At 53.4% G+C, this 25225-nt stretch overlaps 2 protein-coding genes across 3 annotated transcripts in view; one reads left to right on the top strand and one right to left on the bottom strand.

Annotated features, from left to right (window-relative positions):
- Positions 1-2574, top strand: part of HDLBP (high density lipoprotein binding protein) — a 40592-nt gene extending 38018 nt beyond the window's left edge. For both annotated transcript variants that reach the window (XM_026109323.2, XM_026109324.2), the window contains exon 28: positions 80-2574. In XM_026109323.2, the coding sequence (XP_025965108.1) occupies positions 80-166 (87 nt within the window). In that variant the 3' untranslated portion in view covers positions 167-2574. The remainder of the gene's footprint in view (positions 1-79) is intronic.
- Positions 2575-3295: 721 nt separating this feature from the next.
- Positions 3296-24496, bottom strand: ANO7 (anoctamin 7). Its single transcript, XM_026109314.2, has 26 exons — positions 24346-24496; positions 22357-22493; positions 21624-21790; positions 17290-17436; positions 16276-16342; positions 15601-15758; positions 15148-15255; positions 14582-14718; positions 13933-13990; positions 13446-13556; positions 13039-13204; positions 11740-11830; positions 11030-11126; positions 10144-10287; positions 9918-10055; positions 9439-9537; positions 9236-9338; positions 7989-8100; positions 7325-7379; positions 6924-7021; positions 6536-6687; positions 5535-5740; positions 4922-5064; positions 4159-4249; positions 3927-4046; positions 3296-3674 (listed from the first exon to the last, which is right to left on the bottom strand). Exons 4-26 carry the CDS (start codon positions 17401-17403, stop codon positions 3582-3584), a joined length of 2661 nt encoding a protein of 886 aa, XP_025965099.2. The 5' UTR covers positions 17404-17436; positions 21624-21790; positions 22357-22493; positions 24346-24496; the 3' UTR covers positions 3296-3581.
- Positions 24497-25225: the final 729 nt, after the last annotated feature.

Below are 25225 nucleotides of genomic sequence, written 5' to 3'. Positions count from 1 at the left end.
AATTCTGCTTAGCTTGGGGGCACGATGCAGGTTTGCAGCAGGGCAGGAGCTTAACTTGTTCCCTTTTCGTTTGCTTTAGGCCCCAGATATGAGCAGTTCTGAAGACTTCCCCAGCTTTGGGGCTCAAGTGGCCCCCAAGACTCTTCCCTGGGGACCCAAACGATAATGACCTGGAAGCAGAAACATCTCCTCCAGCCCGCTGACCTGACACTAACCTGCCACAAATACTTCCTGTCTGAAATCTGACCCAGCGGCTGGAGCACAAGTCAATTGCCCCAAGAGGTCTCCTAATGGTGTCTGGAGTGCTAGACCCCATCCTGCTCCCCTCAGCTATCACCGTGGCTAGGACCCACCCTCATCTCTTGATGGATATTCTTTCCTCCTTTGGAACAAGCCTTCCACTCAATTCGAACACTAAATGTGCGTGTTTTCGTTAGAAACTCCATAATTGACTCCAAGTGGCTAAGATTTGCAGCTTCCCAAGCGCTAGCAGAGCAATCTGCACTCTTGAGCATGTCTTACTAGGCATTCTCGCCTTCATTAGGAGACCTCCTTTACTGTGGCTAGGAATCTACTTCCTGTCTCATGACCTCAGGAAATAAATTTCCTTGACTTTCTAAAGCCAAAACGTTTGCCCTCTTTCCTTTGTGTTTATCCCAGGCCTTACCTTACCTTTGTAGAGTGCAATCAACTTTTCCTTTGAACTGCCAAAAATTCATTTAATGCTGATAGCTGACTGTGGGAAGAGCTTAAAAAATAATCTAAAAGATCAGAAAGTTGCTTTTTAAAGGAATAAAACCTTCAGTAGGCTGTAGAGGCAGCAGAGAAGGAAGGGACCAGAACAACGCAAGGTTACCCTGGGCAGGTAAACACCTCTGAGTGCAGCACGTAGCAAGTGTGCCCCTGCGCCACACCGAGCACAGCCCCAGCCTGCACGCTTGATGAGTCTTCCAACGCGTGATTATGGCCGCCGCTCCTCGTTCGCTCTTCCCAGCAGCCGCGTGGGTAGGTAGGTGAGCCAACACGTGACAGAATTACCAGATGGGACAGATCTGGGTTGATTGAGGTTTGCTGTGGTGACATGGCTCAGGAGAAGCTGGTGGGAAGCACAACCATGAGAAGCTGTAGTCTGCTGCTAGTGCTATGGCATCTAGGCACGAGCGGTAGGGACACCTATTACTATTGCCTTCTTTCTACCTCAAAAGTCAGTACGAAGGTGGCCTCTTGATGGAGGTGGGTAAGCAGCTGCACCAGCTCTCACCCTGCCCTCCAGAGCAGAACGCCAGGGGAGCAGCGAGAGGAGTCTTGTGTCCCCGAAGGGGCTGCAGGAGCTCTTTTGCAAGGAAGCCGAGAGCAGTTACGGTAATGCAGGCAGTGAAGTGGCCTGGGCTTAGTTAGCCCTGAGGTGTTAGGAGCAACCTTGCCACAGCCTCCAGCTGCAGCGGTTGTGAGCCAGACATCTGCTCTGGCGTAAGAGGAGAACTGAAACCGTGGAAGACGGACCGTGTGGCGTGTTGAGGCCTCCGCTGTATAGGTGGTAGAGGGTGAGCCATGCTCTGTACTGTGGGCTGCTTGTGCCTAGGCACTGCCACACCTTGCTCCAAGGAGGCTGTGTCCCAGCGCCTCCAGCCAGCAAGAAGAAAACCACGTCTTTGTGGAGAGAGGCAGGGAGCATGGCGGGGAAGGGTCCTGCGTTACCTCTTACCTTCTCTGCCTCGCTCCTGCAGAGGTTGTAGTCTGAGCCATTCCTCTGTCCCAGCCGCTTCAGCTCTTGGACAAGCAGGAGGCCCTAGCCTCTCTTCTCTAGTGCTGCTTACAGGGCAAAGGCCCAAATTCTGGAAGGCTGGGCCTGGTATTTTTGCCTTTCCCAGCACTGCCCCCCCCCCCCCCCCCCCCCCCCCGGCCCCGTGTCAGACAGGCCTGAAATGCTAACACTTCTCCTTCCCGCTCTAGCTTTTCTTGGAAGAGGCTGCTATGCAGAAGTTGAACCAAAACCTCGTAGTGCTATCAGTAAGTTTAAGAAATGACTTCAACTCCCTAGGTCCCATTGCAGGGCCCCTAGCTGCCCCTTGAAGGACTCGGTGGCCTGCCTCCAGCATGGGAGATGGCTAATGGGGTGGGTTAGACAGAACTAGGATGACACCCTCCCAGCCGAGTCTGTCAGAAAATGGTTATTACCCCTGTAGCTTAGGTCTGCCCTATGTCACCAAGCCTATCACAACCACCCCCCACCGCCTTTTACACCCCCCCAGTCCACTCACCAGTTGCACAGCTAGGCTTGAGTTACATTTGGGGCACCACCGTCTGGGCTTGTGCCCCATAGCCCGACCCTCCACTCTAAAGAAGGTCATGAAGTGATTGTACCTAGTACTGTTCCCCCACCACCCTCCTTCCGCAGCAGACTGTGGCATGTGTCCATTTCCTCTCTGACGTCTTCCATATTGTACGTTTCCATAGCAATGATCCCTTGGCCTTAACTTTGGAATTTGGAGACTATATGCAAACATGTAAAAAGGCTCATGAGTATGGATGACACTGGAATTTTATAAATTCTAAAATAAAACCTGAAACAGCTTGGAGTGTCATGGATATTTTTTCTACTTGGGGGTTGAGATCCAAAGCAGCACTCTTGGGCTGGGTTTAGCCCAGCTGGAGGCATTCCAGCTTGCACACATGTGCTTGTGCTATGGCCGTACCCCTGCTGAGGAGGGACTAACCCCCGAAACAGCTGGCTCAAGGGTGGTGGAAACTGCACCATCCTCGCAGTGAGGTGTCCATCTGCAAGCACCCGGATGAGGTGCTGCTGTCAGGGCAGGGGAGGAGAGGGAGACGCTAGCAGGCATCCCTCTTGCTTGCTGATCTGCTGCGTAGCCTGCTGCCCTAACCAGACCTTCTCACCTGCCTCCTGCAACTACCACTACTGCCCAACACCCACCAGCCACCGGCAGTGCTGTGCTCCGGGGCTTTTCCCTCTCAGCTGCCATAGGGGAGGGTCACAGCTCACCTCTAAGCTTCACCCAGTGTCTCCATAGCCCTCCGTCTCCCCGCAGCAGCTCAGCCTTTCCTGATGTAGCTACTAGAGTTGGCGGAAGCGACCCCCTCCCGCTCCAGTCCTAGTTACAGGTAAACATGCAGGAGAAGCAAGAGCCTCTCCAGAAAAGCACAGCCCTAAGCTTGCTCACCCCGGAGGAGGCAAGCTGAACTCCCAGTTGCACTGATGAACCTAGCAGCAACTGCAGGCAAAAGCTCTCACTGCTCACTGAGCACCATCAGTGAGCACCACTAGCGCAGGAACTCTGTGTGTCCAGCCACCTTTAATTCACTTAGTTCGTTTATACAGCAGTGGATTTAACTTACCATAACACTGCGAACTTGGATAAATACCCAGAGTCAGCTCCCCTCCCCTCACCACTTTTAACAGCAGCCTTCCTAAAAGGCCCACGTGGCAGAACAGGCCTCTTCCAACCAAGCAGGGAAGGCTCACGTGCAGCCCGTGGCTCAAGGTTGTCCCAAGGAGGAGCAGGGTGGAAAGTAGTTCAGTCTCAGCACGGGGCCAAGGGCCTCGGGACTTGCTGCATCTCTTACTTGCTCTGGTCCTGCTCAGTTTCCCAGTCCCTGGTTGCTGCTGAATCCGAGGCAGCCTTGCTTCTTGTGCCTCGTCTTTCTAAAAGGACCTGGTCAAAGACAGAGGAAGGCGGTGTTTGCACTAGTGGAGTTTCTGCTCTAGCTCCTCACAAGGCTGTCTTGTTACTTAGCCTGTGTCTCTAAGCAAGTTCAAAGCAAGAAGGCAGGACAGGAGGAGGAGTAGCCAGCCGCAGCTGTGCGAGCAGCGCGCACAGAGGCAGGGCTCTGAGCCAGGGGAAGCGCACGCGTTCCCAGAGGCCTGCTCAGGCCGGGCTCGCTGCCGACGAGCTGGGGCAGCACACCTTGTTCTCAGCCAGGGCTTCCTTGGCCAGATACCGTTCACGCTTCACCTTGACCTCCACTGACTCGGGGATGTCAGGTACCAGCAACTCAATTACACGTGCGATAAAGAAAACCACGTGCTGGAATTGAGAGGAGGGGCACAGGTTAGCAGAGCAGGCACGTCTTCGCCCTGCCAGCACCAGCCCTGAGCCGCCCTGCAGAAGCTGGCAGCCACCAGCACGCACGCAATACCTCAAACACAATGATGAAGCCCAAGCGTATGGCTAGCAGGTGCCAGTAAGCCAAAGACAAGTTGCCGTCCTGGTCTCTAAATGCCCTGTATCTGTGGGAACAATACACGGTCATTACTGCTTCTGTTTGGGTCCCGTCTAGCTTCGTCATCATACGTTACTGCAAGCGCCATCTGATCACAGCCCGCACTCCTTCCCAGCCCTGTGTGTCAGAGCAGAGCAAAACCAGCCCTTTCCCAGCCTTGGCACAGGACCGGCACAGTCCTGTGTGAAGGGGAGCAGGCAGCTCAGCCCCGGGGGACTCTCTGTTGCCTCCCCAGACAGGTTGTGAAATTTTCTCCCCTAATTAAACAAAGTGCCTCTCCCCACGACTGGGGAGCTTTTGCAGTCATCACTACCAAACACTCAGGTGCGTTACACCAAGGGTAGGAGGAGGTGACGGGGGGGATCATCCAGCTGGGACGGGAGAGATGGACTTTATGCCACAGCCCTGCCCATCTGGGGAAGGTTCCCACCCAGCCACAGGTCAGGCCATGCAAGCGGTCTGCCCACATAGCCCAGCACGCAGGTGCCTTTGGCACATGCCGAGGTAACCCTGGGATGACCAAGGGCCCCAAGGACCTTAGGAGAGCAGGCAGGCAACCCGGACCTGGCTAAAGGCTGCTGTGCTCAACTAACTGCTTGCTGAGGAGGCGGCACAGGCAGAGATACGCAAATACAAGCCTAAACAAACAAGGTGCCAGACAAGTGGGAAGGACTCCTACCTGCACGTGGTGTTGTTGTGCAGCACAAAGTCCCACGGCGCGTACGCCAAGGTAAAGTTCACATAGCCACGCAGGCTGCTGTCGTAGAGGTACTTGTAGTATGTCCGGGGCAGGAAGTCAGAAGTGAAGGCGATGAGGAACGCCTGGGAGCAGGGAGAAATGCTTCAGGCAGGTTCCTGCTGCCTGAGAGAAGCCAACCCCACTGGCAAAACCACCTCCATGCCCACGCGTTTCTGAGCTTGCTTGCACGGGGCAGGCTGCCCCAGGCCTGCCTCTCCTAGTCCTCAGCGGGATAAACCAGACACACACACTGCTTCATCTTCGATGGCAGCTTGCTGCTAATAGTGCCTTGTCCTGCGCTTGCCCCTCAATTAAATCCAAGCAAGGCTGCACGCCCTGAAGGGTGACGGCTTCCCATCGTTTGTGGCCGGAACGGCACCTTCTGCAGAGGCAGACCCACCCTTGGACACTCGGCAGCTCCCCCCGTCACTGAGCTTCCAGCAGTGGCCAAACGAGTCTTCCCTAATTCTCCTACTCGCAGCCATTTGCAAGCCCTCAGCGCTGCAGCCACCCGGCCCGGGCAGCGGCGCCCACCAAGCCCAGCGCGGCGTACGTTGCTGATGACGGCCAGGTGAGTGATGACCTCCAGGATGTAGAACCAGATGCCGATGCCCTGCGCCCGCTCGGCCACGGGCCGCCGGTAGTCGCAGACAAACTTCTGGGCATCCAGGCGGATCTCCACCCAGTTGTTGAGCAGGGCGAAGAGGGGCGCCAGCGGACAGGCCGCCACGAAGATGGTGATGAAGCCAAACTGCATGACTGGGCCATGAGGAAGAGGAGGAGGAGAGGGGAGGGACAGGCAGATGGTGCTGAGAGGTGGCAGCAGTGACTGCAGCTTCAACTCCCACCCCTTTCCCACCGCTCCCTCCTCACCAGCACCCAGAGCTGCCCGCAGGTCCCCCCTCTCTTTGCAAGACCCTCCGGGGCCCCCCACCACCCCTGTGCAGGCACAAAGCTGGGGCCCCGCCAGGGAAGGGTTAAACCCACTGGTGCTGACTCGGAGCCACAGCAGGAGACCCTGCAAGAAGGGAGGCAAGGAAGGGGAGCCTCCTCCGGGCAGAGGAAGCCATGAAATGGAACAGCCTGGGCTGGGCTCCAGGGTAAAGCCTAGCCCAAATCGGAGGCTTCCTGTGGAATATTTTGCTTCTTAACCCAGGCCCAGCAGGGAGAAGGCAGACGCAGCCCTCGCCAGCACCGGTCTCCAGCAAAGGCAGGCAACGGCCCCTCTCCTTTCCACCCCTGCTGCGGGGAGCAGCCTGTCCTGCTGCCCCCTGCCATCTTGTGATGCCCCGCGCTCCTCAGGGAGAGGGGGGAAAGCTCCCACGGCAGGTCCCTCACATCAAGGCTGCCCTCGCCCTGGCACACCAGGCTGCTGGTCCTCCAGGGAGTTTCTCCGCAGCCTTCCGGGCCGGCATGAGGAGACACGTGCCCTCCCCTGCCGCTCCTTCTCTCCCACTACAGCTTGCTCCTATCCCCTCACCGTGTGCCAACATCCCAGTCCCAGGCTGGCCCCAGCGCCCTTCCCCACCCTGAGACCAGGCTTTGGGTTCCTACCCATCTCCAGGTACTCATCAAACAGCCCCTCAAACACCAGCAGTTGGTAGTTCTTCTCCCAGGGCATCTCCTCTGCCTGGACTGATTCCCCCTCCTTGCCCGGCTTCTTGCTGGAGTCGAGCCTGTGCTTGTGCCACCAACACTTCAGTTTCCTGCAGAGACACGAGAGGGTCTGTTGCCCGCACGCCGGGGGCTGAACTGCCAGGGAGAGCGCGCCCGTGCCCAGCAGCCACGTGCTGCTCATGCTTGGGGCTTGCCCTGCACCGAGACGGGGTGCGAGAGGCACCCTGCTCCCCCGCCATCGTGCCCTCGGTATGGCCCCGGGGATGGCAGCGCTGGCTCCGAGCCTGCGCCGCCTGCCCCGCTTCCTGCGGGGCTGCGTCCTTACGGGATCACCACCTCCTGCGTGTTGTTGATGATCTGCTTCCCCACCATGATGATCAGCAGCTCCTGCGCGAGCTCGATGAGGCACCCGCCCGGACTGCACTGCACAGGGAGAGCAAGGGCCCCCTCAGCGAGCCAGATCCAGCAGGCAGAAGAGCCCAGCCTTGGGAGTCCCCTCCATTCCCAGTCGGACCCAGGAGAGGACCCTGAGCATGGGAAGGCCCCCAGCAGGGAGCACCAGCTCCAGGTTGGGGCTGCAGTCCCGCAAGCTGCTCCTTCGGGCAGGCTGTGGCTCAGGGACACCCCACGGGTGGGGAGCTCACGAGGAGAGGTGCCTGCATCCCAGCAAGGATCCCCGTTCTGTGGGGGCACCGCCAGCTCCCCCCTTCCCTGTGCAATGCTCACCTCCTCACTGCGGACCCCCAGAAAGTTCACGTAGTTCCCAGGGTAGCCAACAAACCTGTGCAAGCCGGGACAGAGACATAAGTCCAGGAACCCCCCTTCTCCCCATCTTGCTCCTATCTACTGATGCTTCCCATTCTCCATAGGACTCTGGAGTCCACGGACGCATGCAGAGCAGTCCTGGGAGTTAGCTGGGCTCAGGAGAAATGCTCAGTCCTACCCCCAACCTTTCTGCTGTGCTGCAGCCCCACTCATCCAAACAACCCTGCACACAACGAAGGGGACGCAGAAGGAAGGACGGACATACGGCTTTTCCCGGTGTGCCCAGATCCCTCTTCTCCCTCTCTAAGGGAGGGCGAAGGGCCTGGCAGTGCGTTTCCCTGAAGGAGAAGGGCTCCTGGTCGCCCTGCTCCCCCGAAAATCCCTCCAAGGGCTCCCACTCTCTCGCGGGCACCCCGCAGGCCGGGGAGGACTGGCTGTCCCGCTGTGGTGCTCCTTGCCCCAAGATGGCAGCAGCGCTCCAGCTTGCCTTCAGCCCACAAGGACGTGTCCCCTGCAAAACCCCAGAGCCCGGAGCGCCTGGGAGGAGAGGACACAGGTGGGAGCAGGCTGTGCCCTGACATGTGGGGGAGGTGGGGAAGCCCCCCTCTTCCCCCAAAGGCCTTACTTGCCCTTGAAGAAGGCGATGTAAATAGGAGAGGAGTAGAAGCTGACGAACTGGAAGACGAACACTTTGAAGATGAAGGCGTCCTCGTACTTGGTCTGGGTGCGGTGCATCTCTATAGGTGGGAAGAGCACAGCGCAGCTTGCAGATGTGGCTGGCCCACCCGGCCCTCCAGGGCGCCATGTGCTGACCCGGCAGCTCTTCCACATCACTGCTCAAGTCTCCAACTAGCTAAACTCCGACAAACCTCCCAGAGCCCAGCGGGACCCACAGAGTCCCAACATCTCGCTGCAGTAACACCAAAACCTGCTCCGCACATCCTCAGAAACACCCGGGGGCCGTGACCCACGCTGATCCGCTCCACTGCAGAGACAATGTCCAGGCAAAGGAAATCCTTCCTGGTAGTGTTTCCCTCTCTACCATTCTCTCTCTTTAGAAAAGGCCTGTGCGGATCTACTTCCTGAATTTTATTATGCTGGGAAAAAAAATCACTGTTTTCTATGAGAAAGTTCAAACGATACTGAGGTGCTTTTGCTCCATTCATGTACTTTGCACAAAAAAATATAATTATCGCTCCCTCCTCTCAACACAAACAGGCCTTGTATCATATTACATACAGCCAAAATATTCCGTGCATTTTTTCCCGCAAGCCCCAAAAGTCAGTTTGCTGATTTTCACCCTGAAAACCAGAAAATCTGAGCAGAAGTTAAAGCCTGAACCCATTTTTTTCAGCTGTCAAAGCACTTTAGAGGTCTTACTTTCCCAGATCTCCTCCCTTCCTGTCTTCTTTCCCACCATCAGCCAGCCTTCACTCTGGGACCACTTCTCTGCACTACAGTTGCTATTTCTGTTGTTTTGCCATTAAAGACTGCATTAAGGACCCTCGCCAGCCCCCAGCACGTGCTGTCTCACAAAGTCTGGGTGTGGTGGGGTCTCTCCCTGCTCAACCTGCCTTATATCCATCTTTCCTGAGCTCTTCCATCTCCCTCCCCATCCAAGTGACTGCCCCTTGGTCTTGCTATGGTCACCCCTGATGCAGGATGTCCCCCAAGCAGCTCCCACCTCAGGAGCCCAGGCCAGGCTGGTCACAGAGGCCCAGCCTTCCTGCACCTCTCGCAAAGTGATGCGGGTCTCTCCTGATGGGAGCAGCAGCGGCTCACACTCTCTGAGGTCTTGCTATCGTGCAAAGGGCAAAAAGGGAATTGGGTTTTAAGGATTCACGTTCCTTTGTGAGGGATATGCCAGCTTACCCCACTTGGTGAGGAAATGAGCCAGTGAAATATAGATCTTGGAGAGGATGAGGATGAAGAACAGATTCACCACAGAGCCTGTGATGCTGGCAATACGAGATGCCTACAGGAAAAGCAACATGGAGAGCACAAAAGAGTGAGGCCAACAAACAGCAAAAAAAGCCGATCCGCTCAATCCAGGAGCAGCTCTGGCCACGTCTTACCGAAGCCACAAACCGGAAGTACCCTGAGCTGGAGAGCAGGATGGCAACAACCACCCGGTACAGGATAACAGAGACCACGAACATCACCACTATGGCAATCTGCAAACACAGCACACTGGGTGTGAGGGAGCTACAGCAGGACCACAGCTTGCGTTGGGAAGGAAAACCTCACCGTTATCCCTACAGCACTAACAGCTACAAGGGAGGTCCAGGGCACACAGCCAAGCCAGGGCAGCAGGAAGGTGGCCCCCGAGCTAGCAGGGAGACGCACACATAACAGAGCCGGGGTGCTCCACAAAAGGCCAGGCTGGACTGGGGCACAGGGATACTCCTGTACAGACCACTTGCATCCCCAACTTAACCCACACCCTTTTTTCCCCAAACTGATCCCATTCGACCACGTCCCACTGCCCTAGGACAAACATCTGTTCAGCCCTGCTAGCCATTCGAGCTGCTGTTCCAATCTCCTGTGATCTTACCATCATTATAATGACCATCGACCCAGCCAAAACCCGATGATGGCGGCTGCGCTTGGGGAAATACGGCTCCTCTGCCCCAGTAATAGGGTTGATTATTGTCAGGGGAGCCATGGCAGTGAACTGGGGCCGTGGCCGCTCCTAGGAAGGAGGGGAAAAGGTGTTAAAGGCATCCAGTGGTTTTGGTCAACACAGTTTTGGAATGCACTGCAGAGAGCCAGACCCCTACCTCAATGTCCTCGAAGTCGGAGCAGTCCCAGTGGTATGCCAGGGAAGCGTTCATCCGCTTCCAGTACTCCAGGAACATCACCGCCCACAAGGACATGAAAATGCTGAAGAAGATGGTCCCACCATGGTCAAAGAGGCGGCCTGCCTGTGGGGCAGAGCAGGGGTGTGAGGGAAGGGAAGGGCTAGGGTGGCAGTAGCTGCTGTCCTACAGGTCTAATTTGGCCAAAGCACACTACAAGGCAGCTCCTGCAGAAGCTGACTGGTGTTGCTTTGTGGGCAGCACCTGAGGAGCCAGGAGGACTTGGGATCCCTGTGACACAGGCGGCTCCAAGTGGCCCTGAGCATGAGGGAGGTTGACACACACAGGTACACGCTCCACTTCGTTTTGCCCATGCACCTAGCATAGGACTGTACCTCATCTCTGTGCATGGGCACAAAACAGAGGTGCAGTGTGAGAGCATGGTCTCTCCTTGCATCAGGCAGCCTGAGCACCAGCGTGTTTGGTGTGCCCCAGCGAAGGGGAAAGGTGGGATGGGAATGTGAGTAGGGCCAGGTGGGAGAATCCACCAGGGAAGAAAGGCGGGAAGACAGGCAGTAGAGGAAGCATCCGGACAGCAGGGGCCAAGAAGGAGAAGGTGGGGAACGGCAAAATGGGATGGTGGCAGGTGAATGTGTTGGGACATGCTCTAACGTCAGTTGGGGCGAGGAGGGCAAATCTCAGTGCTTCCAAGAGCAGAACTGCCTTGCAGGCACCCAGCACCCTCCCAGCCTTGGCCCTGATGGAGACAGAGCACCCCTTGCAGCCAGGTACAGGCTAAAAGGGGAATAGAGAACTCCACCTCTGGTCCCAGGCTGCCCTACATGCCTCCATGGGACCAGGATCTCACCTTAAACGTTTTGCAGATGCTGGAGAGCTGCCAGTAGGGACAGGACTTGCAGAGGGGACACATCCTGTACTGCTCTTTGCTCTCACAGATCTCCTGTCTATGAGCAAAGGAAAGAGCAGCAAGCAGCCTGCCATGGCTCAGCCTTTCCCACAGCCTCCCAGCTCTGGGGACCTTGCTCCTCCAAGGAGGCAGTTGGGGATGGGTGTGGGACTGCAACCCAGGCCCCAAGCAGCCCAGGGCACTAGTGCTCTGGAGCTTAGCCCCAAACTGAGCAGCAAAGCCAGCCAACATTTCTCCCCAACATGGGGAGTTTCCTTTCTTTCGTTAAAGTCTAGCTCTGATGGGTCAGGACTTGGGGCGCCAAGCCTGGACCCAGCAGGCAACTGGACCCCAGCCGGGCACGTTGGGCTGATGAAACCTACCCAAACTGTCTCTCCAGCGAATTCTGAGCAGGCTAAAGCATGCACCGTTGGGCTGCGCCACTTTGCCCACCTCTCCCCCTCCCCAATCATTCGCCAGGACTTTTGCACCAAGAGCTGCAGAGCTGCTCTGGAAGCCAGCAAGCATGACTGCATCTGGGTGTATACGCTTCTCTGGCCCAAATGGCCCACTTTTCTCCCACTCCAGGAGCTAAGAACGTGCCTGCCATGGTTGGTCTGGCTGGAGAAGGCCAGGGGAAGGGGTGAGTGGGCAGATCAAGAGGCACTTACGAAGGTACGTCATCAAACATCAGGAAAACGCCTGCTATGAACACCATGGTCCCCATAACCGCTGCAGGCAGGAGCCATCCCGTGTAGAAACCTGGAGGGAGAAGAGAAAGACAGAGTGCACAAGTCCCGTGGGCCTCCACAGAGGCCAGTGTCCTTTGGCTCTGAGCTAAGAGTAGCTACAATTAAAGATGGAGCACTTCTCCTTGTCGGGCTACTGCTACAGGGGAAGGAAGCCACCTGCAAGCTTGCCTCCGCGGCCTGCTCTCAGGACACTATTGCCCAGTACAGCTCCAGAGGAGCAGCTCTGACAGCCCCTCGCCGCCCTTCAGAGTGCAAAGCGCAGCCTGCTCACCAACAGCCCTTCCCATGGCCCAAGGAAAGGTCATGCCTGCATCTCAACCTGGATGCATTCAGGCACTGGGGCCTATCACTGGGGAGCGCTGGTACAGCTGAGGACCTCAGAAAATTAAGTCTTGTGCTGAAGCCGTGCAACTGTGCAATGCCTGAGGACGACTGCTACCCATGCACCCAGCAAACCACCAGCCTAAAACCTCACAGGGCCTGGAGGACCTGAACGTGACCCTGGAGCTGCCAAAGTATCTGTCAGGCTCTGGCTAGTCTCTGTGATGTGAGCTGCTGTGTGAAGCCTGGGCTGGCACGGCCAGCACACTGGTCCTATTAGTTGAAGTCACTAAAGCTGGAGGGCATCCAGAGAGAGAGTTGCAACCACAGCTGAGGGGAGGTGGGAGCTGCCTCTCACTGTATGAGTCCACTGCCAGCACCTCTGGTGGCTCCTCTCCATGAGGCCGAGTGAACCCTTCTTGTGCAAGCTGCTGTTCCCTCAAGCGCTCTCATTTCAAACACATCCCACATGCCAGGCCTCTCACAACACCAAAGTGAGGCAGCTCAAGGCCAGCGCGGGGATGTCAGAGGTAGCTGTCAGCCCGCTAGCACTGACGAGCAAACTCCAGACAGGTACCATCAAAAGGTGCCCACCCTGCTTCTTGCACAGACCCACTCGGAGGCTCCCAAGATGAGCCTAGAGATGCCAGGGAAGAGTTACATGGTCACCAGGACCTGCAGGCCAGTGAGAGAGACATCAGTACAGTCGGTGAGAGCCAGCATAGCTAAGAGCAGCTAGGACAGTTATAAAGGCTGATTCTTTGGCTAAGGCCATAAACAGGGAGGACTGCATCACACAGGAGACCTCAGCAGGCCATGCGGGGAGCCTGTTCTTGGCAGTGGAAGGCCCTGGCCCACCTGAGCTCTGGGGGCTGCTCTGGAGCATACAGGACTCACCCAGCCAGGCGAAGTAGAACGCAACCTTCTCCCCAAAGTACTTGCGGATGTGATCCAGCGGCTGGTACTTGTACCATTTCCTCCAGTTGGCCCAGTACTGGAAGAGGATTTGGCGCTGGTTGAGGCTGCTGGGAGCTGGTTCCTCTGGTGGGACCTTGAAAGGACCCTGCAGGGAGACTTACGACATGAGCAAGGCGAAGCAGAGGCGGGACTGGTTCAGGGTGTTGAATCCCATCACAGAGGGTGGCTAACCTGAGAAGAGGCTTCTGCTTTCCCCCTCTCTTTAACTGGCCCTGAACAAGGCCACGACAAGTGTGCCCAGATGCCCCCCACAGCCCTGTCCTGCCTTCCCCCAGGCTGATCTCACCAGCGCTGCAGCAGAACCGGGGAGCTGGCTCGTGGCTTACATCATGCAGGGGGAACGCAGCGGTGAAGACTTTCTCACTCAGCAACCAGTCCACCCCAACCTCTCTCTCCTTGGAGCAGCCGTACTGTGTCGTTGCCAGAATCTCATAGAGCTGGTGGGGGCAAAGCGAGAGAAGATGAGCAGGGCTGCAGCCAAATTCACACAGCCAGCCCTGTGGTGGGGAGAGGGCTCTGCACCACGCGCTGCGGGAGAGCTGCTCTTTGGCTACTGCCTCCAAGCCTGACTCTCAGAAACATTGTCATGTTCTTCCCCCTGAACACTGAACAGCAGAGAGAGCTTCTACTCATGCCTTTTCCCCTCCTTCTTCACATACAGCAACCCATGTCATGCCAACAGGCATTTGCCTTTGACACCTAGCCTTTACTGGTGACAATGTATATGTTCACAGCACTTCTCCCTCAGACCCCTCAGACCATCTGAGACCAGGGGAGAGAGGCCATCACAGCTCTGGTACACGATATACTCACAATTCGTTGCCGCTGGGTGGTGGAGAAGAAGGTATCCTGTTTGTCACTCTCTAGGAACCTGAAACCACACAGAGGAGAAGCTCGGGTTGGACTCACTGAGCGAGGCCCACAGGCACAGCACAGACGCAAGGAGCTGCTCTGCTCCTTCATTCCTTCAGCTCCCATGACCACACCACCACCCAGGCAGGGCAGGGCAGGGCGAGAGGCAAGGTATGGTCCCTGCAGGCATGACTCCTCTGCTAGCTAGTGCTGCTGCTCAGCAGTGCTGTTCAGACACGTGTACCAGCTTCACACCCCTCACCCCGTCAGTGATTGCGTGCTCCCCTCTGACCAGGGATCTTCTACTTGGCAGGGCCCTATCACATCTGCAGCCAGCGCCAGCAGGCAGCTGCTGCCACGGAGCTGCTGCCACACAGCCAAATGGACATGCCATCTGTTGTGACGGCGTGGGCACGCAGGGAGGGGCGGTAAAGCAGATCTAAGGGTTATAAGCTTTTTCAAGAGTGAGCAAGCTCCTGGGAAGAGACTGCTGGGGATGAGGAGCTATCGCTGCAGGCCTCATTGTTCATGCTCGGGAGGAAGGAATCCAATTCCAACCTGAAAGAGAGCGAGCAGTGGCAGAAACAGCCAGCAGTCCTGGGGCTCTTACCATTGCAGCTTGTTCACCTTGAACCGGCAGGTGCAGTAGTCCAGTGGCAGGTTGGGAACCTCTTCAGCCATCACGTTGCAGATCCCCAGCCTCCCCAGGACTCTGTCTGACCAGTTGGAGGCCTGGTTTGGCAGGGCCTGAAAACGAGGGACAAAGAAATCTCAGGAGGAGGAGGGAGCAGTAACAAGATAGCAGCAAACCTGACTCCAAGCATGGGACAGAAAGGATGAATAACACATTGTGAGGCTGTGATGAACATCGAAGCCCATACTTTGGGGACAAGAAACAGAAATAAGGCAGGTGACAGGGTACTGGAAAAGAAGTTCAGAAGGGATCTGAGGTGGGATCCAATAGAATTGCACAGGACAAGTCTTGTGAAAGGGACTGGGGAGCGCTGGGCCCACTAGAAAGCGAGGAGGATGTAAACCCCTCACAGAGACACAGCAACGAGCTGCTCTGCCTGTAGCCCAGAGGACCGGGGTAGCCAGGAGTGCTGGAGGCACTGTGCACCTCCAGAGAGCACTGGGCCTCAGACACCCCAACCCCATGGGGGCTCAGCACCTCACCTGCAGCGGTAAGCGGAGTTGGAGCTCCTCGGCGTAGTAGCAGAGCACGCTCCAGGGTGCACTCAGCAGCAGGTAGTGCACCACCTTCTTCTCCACACGGCTCGTGTGCTGTGAGGGGCAACCACGGCAGAGAGGAGGCTGCGGTGGCACTGGCGCAGGTCCCCATGGGATTCACTTGAGGCAACTCTGCCGGTCTGGATCAGCCCAGCGGCCCTGTGCCTGTCCTGGCAGAACTGACCCTCCCAGCCCCCGCGGAGAACAGCACGAGCCTGTGCCACATCCCGCACAGCCTTCAGCACCCTTGCTCTCCTGCTCTGCTCCCAGCTAGGCCTGGGCTCCCAGCAGGGGCCTCCTGGGAACACGGACACAGTGCTGGTACCCCTTCTCCTAACTTCCAGAAGCAAGGCTGTGGTTAACACACGAGAGAGAAACTGAGGTCAAATCCCCCGGTACCTTTTCCATATGGATCCCAGCATCAAGAAGCTTGTCCAAGAACTTCTTCCGCCAGGTCCTGTGGATAATGGCAGATCTCTCCCGTAAACCCTTGTTCTCACTGCTGTCCTTCTGCTTAATGAGTTCCCGGGGAACTGTTTCCCACACAAGGACATAGTCTGCATCAAGAAAATGGAGTTCATGCCCCCACCGCGGGCGGGCGGGGTGGCAAGTAGGATTCCCAGATCCATCCCCATCCTTCTTGTCCATCTCCTGCACCACTAGCACAGGAATCAGTGCAATCACAGGGCCAGGCATTTGTTTTGTGGGTAAAACAAGAAGCAGAGAGTAGAAAGCACTTGGTCTGGAAAGAGCTGCCAGCCACCTTTCTTGGGTGTTTCTAGCGTGGGAAGCAGGAAGGTATAAGACCCTACTGCTAAGCATTTAGGACCATGACTGTCTTGCAGAGGGAAAGGCTTGAGCTCCTCAGAAGGACAATGCCTGCTGGAGGCTTGCAGGAGGTCTTATGCACTTAACGGACCAACTGCAGTCAACAGCACTTGTTAATGCCAGCTCCAACCATGGGCATTGGAGGCCCTTTCCCATCCCTCTCAACCCAGCAGGTCCCATGCAGCCACATCCTCCCTGTCAAGACGAAAAGAAATAGTCCCTCAAAGATCAGCTTTTCTCTCTCACCTATCCTGGTGTGACCATCGCTGAAGACATTGTCATTACTCTGCTTGTCCAGGGATGAGTTGCTGAGCTAAAAATAAGGCATACAGGGCAATAAGAGTACAGATCTCCCGAAAGAGCTAGTCTGGCTAGAGTGCTTCTCCTGCCCTACGCCTGGGCCTTTCCTTCAACCCCTCTCACTACAGGCCACAGCTCGGCAAGCCAGCAGTTCATCCTGCAGAAGCACTGGCTGCTGGCAAGGCTGGAGACCTCCTCCTACAAACCCATGGATGCAGAAGGTTCCTGGACAGCAAAGGCTTTAAGTTGTGCTGGATTTGGGACAGGGCAAGGGGTGAGCTCCCCATGCAGAAAATCCTACTTTGATACTACTTTGAGGTTCAATGCTTTTAATACTGAAAATTGTTATCAGTAAAGGGCATAATTTGATTTGGGGCAGGTAGGTGGAAAAGTAACTTGGGGTCAAAACTGAGTTACATAAACACAAGGCCTGACTTTCAAGCCAGAAACTCCTCGGGAAGTGGGATTCCTCAGTGCCTCCAGCATTTGGGCCACGTGGAATGGTACCTCCCATGTCCCAGTCACACAGGTTCTTGTACTTGGAGGCAGTAGCTGAGTTTTCTGCATTATTTGAGCCCCCGTGCTCTGCTGGTATCTCTCCAGGCCCAGCAGCCAAGCAACCCAGAGGTACACAACAAATAGCAAGGGCAGGGGATTGTCCCAGCATAAGAGGGCAAACCGACTCTTTCGACAGCTGCCCTGGTGTCTCTCCTACCACAGAAATGGCTCAGGGTTCCCAGGACCTCTCTTGAAAGGCGTGCTGCAGCCACACAGTAGGAACGGCTGTGTATGGTGGGGACCCTCAACATGGCGGGGCAGCTCCAGCCCTTAGATACCAGATCTCCCGGGGTCCCGCACCCTCCCAGGGCCTTCACTGGAGCAGCCCCGTGACCATGCTCCCAGTGGCAGCTGCAGTGAAGGGGCTCTGGCTGGGCTGCCACAGGAGACGCAGCCACCTACCTTGGAGATTTCAACAGACTCCTTATTCAGACTGCCGTAGTAGACTCCTCTGTTACTTTGATCCTGTTCTACCAGGCTGCTGTGGAGATCATCCATGATCTTCCTCCGCTGCATGGCAATCCTTCACGCCAGCAGTCCCTCCTGTTGCTGAGAGGCAAAGCAACACAGTAAAAGCATGTCAGCATGGCACAGATGAGCCACAGCTACCCCGCTGTAAGAAGTACCAAACAGCCTTACAATATCAGAGGCCTGATGCTGGAGATGCAGTAAGTCTTGCTCCTTTCTCCACCGGCCCCACAGCCAGAAACTTCTGCCCCTGTGCCGTGAGACCCTGGAAACGCAGGATCCTACTTTGCTTATCATTAAGAAAGTTTCCAGGTGGAAAACAAAAAGAAATCAATGATTTGCAGTCTCATCTAGGCCAAACACAATGTCCTTTCTTCACATCGCTACCCAGACCACGTCCAAGTGCCTGTGTCTCCACCACAGGCGAGGCAAAGTAGGGCTTAGCCAACAAAGCCCTGGTGAGGAAAACGCCATTCCTCTTGCGTTTTTTCCTCACTCAACATTGCAACTAAACGGAAGGAGTTTTCATAACTCTCCCCACACAACTACCCAGCTCAAAGGCATGTCCATCAGCAAGCACGACCCAGCGATGCAAAAGCTGGGGATCCCCTCTCTACCACAGCCTGTTCCCTGGACAGAGGCCCAAAGCATGGTCCAGTCATTGCCCAAGCACTTCAAATCCTTAACATGTGGCAGACACAAGAATACAATAACCTCGCGCAATGCCTTTCACCATCCCAGACACATGGGATTTAAATAACAAGCAAAAAAGATGCCTTCTGCAGAGACGGACAGACCAGAACGATGCCACAGTAGTCACAGTACACACAGGGAAGGGGAAGATCAGCCTTGTTAACTCACTCCAGCTGGCAGCAACAGTAAATCACAGGGGCTGTTGACTGAACTAGCATTAACGAAAACCAGGCAGAGAGAACATGGTACACGCGCTAAATGGAAAGAATTATTCTCTCCTAGTGTATACTCTACCTAAAAATGGAGCCTGGAGACCTCCATATGTTCTTTATTAATGTATTTTACTATTGTGAGGACAGTTGTTGATCACTGGCGAGATCTGCTGGGTCAGTTTTGTTCTCTTCTATTAAGATATTTGTGTTTCAGTTAACTTGGTAGTTACCCTCCAAAGACGCTGGGGAGACTCTGCAAACAGTACTGCCAGCAGCCAGAACTGGATGTCAGCCAGAGAAATCAGCTCTATCAGTAATACAGTGGATTGAACATGTCCCCATTTCTTTATGGCTTTATCAGAAAACAGGCAAGCAGGCTGGAAAAGATTCAGTTACGGAGAAAAAGAGACTTACCCTGGGAAACCCATTTCCCTTACTTCAACTAAATTTCAGATTCTGTGTTTGAACAAAATGCTCAGTTCTTTACCACTATCATATGACATGCCCACCACGGTGTTTTATACTTTGGCTTGGAGTTCATTGCTAAAGAGTTAGGAAATTGAGTTTGCCTTTGTAACGAGGTCAGATTGCTTATCAGAAAAGACATGGATGGCCCTTTACTGGTACTTTTAAAACAGGTGATATAAAAGAAGATGCACTGGACAGCTTTACTTTCCCAAATAAAATGACTTCATGCAAGCTCTAAGTCAGCAGAAGCTGATGTGCATCTGAAAGCTGCAGTTACACCCTCCCTTTACCTTCAGCTGCTGCTTTTTTTTTCCAGCACAAGAGTTTGCATGGCTGCATCAAGAACAACCTACACTATTAGTTACAGTTAATATGGCTAATTTATGGCTAGCTTCTTGCACAGTTCTGTATCAGTAATTGGCCATTGGTGTATTTGTTTTCCGGAGCCTCTGGGTGCCAGGTTGTTCCTGCTCCTCCAAGGTCTGTCTCAGGGGCACCTGCTACAGTCCTGTGCCTCTTGCTTATTCTAGAGTCACTGATAGTTCACTTTGAACCACAGTGGTGTTCAAAAAATATATATAATATATATTATTAATATTATATATATTTTATAGATATATATAATATATAAAATATATTATATATAAATATATAAGCACTATAAGCATAATATACAAGCATTATATATAATACAAACACATACACATTATACATATTTTATATATATTATATAATATATTTTATAATATATTTTATGTATATATAATACTTGACTTTTTTCCCCCCAATATGTATCTAATCATGGCAACGTTACTGGTTTGAATTTGGTTCGTTTCAGATTATAACTAAGCCCCTTCATGTAGTAGAGTTGCACATAGTTTGTACCAGAAGTGCCCTACTAAGCAGCACAGTTGTATGAGCACTTGGCATCTCAATGCACCAAGAATCCTGGTCCAAGAGCAACATAGTCAAAACACACCTTTGCGAAAGCCATTGGCAACCAGTAGCAACATAGCTTTTCCGACACAAGAGCTTCTTTTTCTGGGTGTCAAACAGCACGAGGAAGAAACCTGCTAAATTCATCTAAAAACATTAAAACAAACACCACACAGTTCCTCAAAAGCAAAGTAGTCACGGAAACAGGATGTGCGTCTTACTCCTACACTGAGGACTGGTTAGTATGGAGATAAAATGTGCTCCTTTCCTGCCCTAGACCATAAAGAGCCATAAAGTTGCCATGAAGAGCCTGAGTTTCTGAACATCAGCACTCAGCACCTATCAGGCCCGTGCCAAATGTCTCCAGCTGGGCCCATCAAAAATCCCAAGTCACTTCTCAGAACTTGGCCCTGTGACCATGCTGTGAAAATCCATCGTGCAACCGATGAATTGCAGGATACGGCCAACAAGAGGCCCTTACTACAAGAAGAACATGCTTCTGGAGCACAGCTAACACAACGTTAATCATGGCAAGAGCACACACAGTTTTGCGCACCGAGGCACAAAACGGTGACGGCCACTGTGTAAAGCATCAGAATAGAAACAGCACAACTGTTTCAAATGTGAGGGACCGTTTGTTCCAGGTGCTATGGTCTCCGGCGAAGGCGTGAAGCTCTCTCTTGCTTTAAGGCCCTTATCATCCCAGGTGAGAGAGTGTCAAGGATAAACTGCAGTAACGCCAGGAGCTGTAACATTTTCCTGCGTTCCCCTGCAGCAGGCCCACAATATTTCTCAGGATGAGAAGAGCTAAGCTTTGGCTGGGGCACCCATATTAAGAAAAACAGGGGGCTCTGGAAATCCCGGAGAATAGCAGGTCTGCGGTTTGCAAAATATCCTACATCTTAAAACCAAGGTGTATTACCTGACATCAAAGCTGACTTCAGCTATGTCACATCTGCTGCTGCTGCCAGCACTCAGGGAGATTTACGGGCTGTGCCCTTAAGGAGAAGCAAGACAGACAGTAAAAGTCGCCTGCCAGTGCAGCCCATAACAAAACACACACTCCAGGGAAACAGCGGGAGAGTCTGGGGAATGATTTCTCTCCTTATTCCTGTTGTGCTCTAGGTTGGCAGCGGCACACGAGACAAGCAGTGGGGCAGTCACCATCCAAAGCCTCACTGCCAGCCCCAGCCTTTTCCCCACATAAACTCTGTCCTCCAACCAGAGAGCTTCCTTGTTGTGAAAAACATTTCAAAAGGGCAGTGGAAAAAAACCTAGTGAAGCTCTTGGAGCCTCAACAAGCTCCAAACACACACACGAACTGGAAAAATGCAAATGCGCTCAGAAATCAGGGCAGAGTCTTGCAAAGCCAGGCAGAGGGTGCAGGTGCCAACTTTCACTTCGCTTTCAAGCATCCAAATCCCCTAACCACCTTTGGATAATCCAGACTAAATTTCCACACCTTGAGCCAAATTCTTGGGCATCTGAATGTCCTGAAAAGTTCAGGGCTGATACACCCTCTGAGAAGCCTCCACCACGCCCAGAAGCCGATTTGACATCTGGAGCACATGGGCACACATCTTTGCAAAGCCAGTGACTCCAGAAATAACTTTCTGGAGTGTCTTGCATCAGAGCCCCTTCCCAAGCAGTAACAGCTCCTTGTTGCAAGGAGACAGTGATAAAAACTTCAGCCGATCCCCATGACAGTCCATTACACAGGCACTTATTGGCCCTGCTTTGGAGCTGGTGAGAAAGAGAGTGGTGGGGAAGTAGCTGCAAGGCGAACCACCGAAAAGCTGGCTTAACACTCAGGAGCTTACAGCACCTGGTGCAACACACGCTCCTGTGACGACCTCCATTACATCTGATAACCCTTGCTCAACCAGAGCTAGATCCCTGCCCCAGCACTCTGCCAAGAGGCAGGCAGCAGGATCAGAAACCACAGTTTTTCTACCATACCTGATATCAGGGATCACTGCACCCGCGCCGCACGGCTGCCCTGTGGTTGGACTCCAGAGGTTCTTCCCAGACGCGGGAACAAAATGCCGGCAAGGCAAAACGCAAAGGGGTCCTTCCGCGCCACTGCCCTGGGTCTGGCTCTTTGCCTCCTGCTTCCCCTTGAGTTTCTAGAGACAGGAAAGCATTATGTTATTGCTTTAAGCTCGTGGTTTACGGCTGTTTCCCGTCTTGGGAAATGCCAGGCTGTATGTGTAAGAGGGATAAAGCTCGTGGGGTGGGGGGAAGAAGGGAAGCAGGTTTCCAGCACCTTCCTATGAGCAGCCTTTAGCAGGCCCTGCCTTTGTTTGAGATGGAGGTGGGAACTTGCATGTCCCTGAGCAAACAGGGCTGCTGCATTTCAGTAGACCTCACAGGGACACACACACAAAGAGCCAACCTTTTGCAGAAAAGAAACGAGAAATGGCACATTTCTTGTGCTCCAGCGGGTTCAATTCTTTCACCTTGCCAAGGCACAATGATTTTGAAGTGTTAGTGAAACTTTAAGCACTGTGTTTATCTACCACGTGCAAGAGAAGAGTTAATGCTATTGTTTCAACTTTAGGGAGAGGAGAGGAAAAGCTCAGCACAGTTTTGCCTCACAGCTATTTGTTGGAAAGTGTTGTCTGCTAAGCTATATGCTGCAAGCCAGCAGCCCACAGAGCATCTCAGGTGTGCGGTGGTAGCAGCTACTAACCAGCTGAGATGTGGCTTTGCCAAAGGACCCGCACGTCAGATGCACACCCGGCAACCCAGTAAAGCAGCACAGCACTCGGCTCCCCCTCTCATCAGGCAGCAGTGGCTTTTTCCCAGGTCAGCTCCCCGATGAAGGCCCTGCATAAGCAAGAGGTAGAAACATCACCCCAGCTCCTGTTAGTGAAACAAGTGCACGCCTGACAATCAGCAGGACGATAGCCCTAGGGTCTGGCTGAGGAGGTGATGGTTGGAAGGAGCTGCCTTTGCTATTTTACAACTCGGGACTCTGTCCTGTAGGCACCAAAACACAGGGGTCTACACACGAGCTTAGTCTACTTTTGCAATCAACAGCGATTAGTCCCTATAGCGGTGGGGTGTGGAAAGCAATTCATCCAACCAACCAGACGCATCTACTTCAGGACAAGATGAATTACCCCAGCCCACCACCAAGCACAAAGGGAGCCCAGGCTGAGCATCCACAAAGGTGGATAACGTGAACCTGCATCCTTAGCGATTCACCCACAGCCAGACCGCAGACGCGGCGCTCCCGAATCCCAGGGCAGCGTCACGGCCGAGCACAGCCTCCCACCCCGGCAGGCCCAGCGTCACCCTACCCCTCTGGCCGCACAAGTGGTGAATTCTGACGGGGGCTTCCGTGGCATCACAATTGCAGACGGAGCCACACCGTGAGGTCGAGCGAATTAAGAGACACCAAAACCAACCAAGCAGCACGTGAACAGAAACTCCAGCAGGAGTTTCCAAAACTGGTCTCCAGAAGAGAGGACTCCAAAAGCTTTCACAGGTGCCTCCTTCATGTCTCTACCCGGCCAGAAGACACAAGGAGTTGCCTCTGCAGAACTTGCACCAAATTCTTGCACTGAAATGGCGATGCTTCAGCAGTTTCTTGAAGTTTAGAAAAAGGCTGACTGACAGGCAAGCAAGCTAGAGTGGTTTAACAGAGCCTTAACTTTCATCATAACTCTTAAGTGGCCTGGGTACATGCTCCCTTGTCCTTGATTACCTTGCAGTCTTGATCTAGGACTAGAAAAAGAGCCAAGACAACAGAGCTGAAGTTCTCAGAGCAAAAGCATGGGACAGTAGGTCTGCTGAATCTCAGTGTCCCTTCGTGGTGTTTTAAGTTTATCAGAAAAAGATTAATTGGCAGACTCCGCAAGACACGTTTCCAGAAGCAAATGCAGTCTGTAAAGATGTGAAGTCACCCCCATCTTCCACATAGTTACAACAAAAAGAGGCACTTTTAAGCATAGTTGCATGCCTGAACAAACTACGTGACAGTATGATGGACATTCTCCATCACGCCTTGGTGGTCCCTTTGTGTAGACGGCTACAAACTTCTGTTTAATACTATTGGTCTCATAGGGAAGAGGAAGGGACTCACCCATCTCTTTCAAAGATTCAAATCCAGTTCAGGTTAGAATAAATCAAATCACCACCAAAAGCAAGTTTTCAAGTACACCTTTCATTCCTTCTCACGTATTCTTTCTCACACTCCACCTTTAGACAAGGCAGGAGGACAAGGCTTACAGCTCTGGTGAGCCACTGCCCAACGAGACCTTTGAGACTGATGTGCAGTAACCAGCCCACCTCACACTAACCAACTAATAACCCATCACTGCTGGTTTTGGTCCAGTTCCTAAGAGAAGGGAACCATTCCCTTAAAAAGAGCTAAAATATGCACTTTTGCTGGAGAACTTGCAAAACAAATAAGCCCGTATGTCCTTTCAACCATAGCAGCTTTCACACATAGAATATATGTTTCCTTGCTATGTTCCTTTTCAAGTGCTATGGACCACACGTGAAATATTTCCCAGATACCTCACAGGTTCACTGGTTAGAAACACTGTTAAAAATACACTTGTGCAGAAATCTATCCCAAGCCTGCTGCAGAGCAAGTTATTGCCACTTACTTAGTTTTTCTCCCAGCCTTTGCCTCGATTCAGCTAGCACACATTAAAACATCCACACCAACCTGGCCCAGGCAGTAGCTGTTCCACAGGACTGATGAGAGATAACTGCCAGACAGACACACGTCAGCAGATGGTAACCACTTCCAGGCAGGTTTTTCAGATGCTGGCGATACAAAGGTCAATTGCCTAGATCAAACATGGGTGTAGAGGAATGACAAAACGGTATCTCCGCATTTAATAGCGGCAAGACACGATTCATTTTGTTTTCTGAGCACAAACATTGACAGCAGCAAATTGTCATCAAACCCTTACCTTGTTGGCCAGTAGGCTGCAAGCCAATCTGGCCCACTCATCCAGCAACAGTTCATCATCTATCCTTACCAAGTGTTTACTTCTCTGGCCCTACTTTACATCTCTCATCAGGAAACCCAGCTCCTGCAGTCAGACTGTAGAGGAAGAGAGCACAATGGCACAATACTAATCAATTGAGGGGGTAAGTGAGGATATACTACTTCTCCCTCCTCAAGAGCTCCTGAAAAGCATTAATAATAAGCAAGTATTGATGCTAAGACGATGCCAAATACACCTCCCAGCCCCCAAACAGTCCATCTTGATACCTGCCTAGCAAGCAACTGCTGCGAGAGGGGTGACTAATCGCTAGGCAACAGATTGTATTTACGGAAGTGCTTAGGGACTCCCATCAGAAATAAGGCCTGCTCTAGCTGGCACTGAACGTCTTGCTGAAGATGATGACTGTCATTTCAGAGATCAAGCAACTAAAGACAGATTGTATGACAGTGTAATAAGCAGCAGCCTTTACTCCACCATGGTGATCTTCTGGCCTCCTCCCACATCAGTACATTAGCAGCAAGCCCTTTTGAGCTCTGCCAGTTAAAATTAGCAGTCCTTCACAGAGCACTACACCTTATTCCTCTCCAGACT

The sequence above is a fragment of the Dromaius novaehollandiae genome, chromosome 9 (genome assembly GCF_036370855.1).
Source record: "Dromaius novaehollandiae isolate bDroNov1 chromosome 9, bDroNov1.hap1, whole genome shotgun sequence".
Lineage (NCBI taxonomy): Eukaryota > Metazoa > Chordata > Aves > Casuariiformes > Dromaiidae > Dromaius > Dromaius novaehollandiae.
Note: the sequence above shows the minus strand (reverse complement) of the source record. Positions and strands in the feature narration are given on the sequence as shown.

Bases quoted from the DNA above. Each gene is read 5' to 3' on its own strand.
- ANO7 (XM_026109314.2), bottom strand. From the start codon at position 17,403: ATGCAGCGGAGGAAGATCATGGATGATCTCCACAGCAGCCTGGTAGAA. The intron at 13,205-13,445 runs GTAAGCCACGAG...GTCTCCCTGCAG, and splicing joins CTGCGTTCCCCCTGCATGAT to GGTCCTTTCAAGGTCCCACC. The intron at 11,127-11,739 runs GTAAGTGCCTCT...CTTTGCTCATAG, and splicing joins ATGTTTGATGACGTACCTTC to ACAGGAGATCTGTGAGAGCA.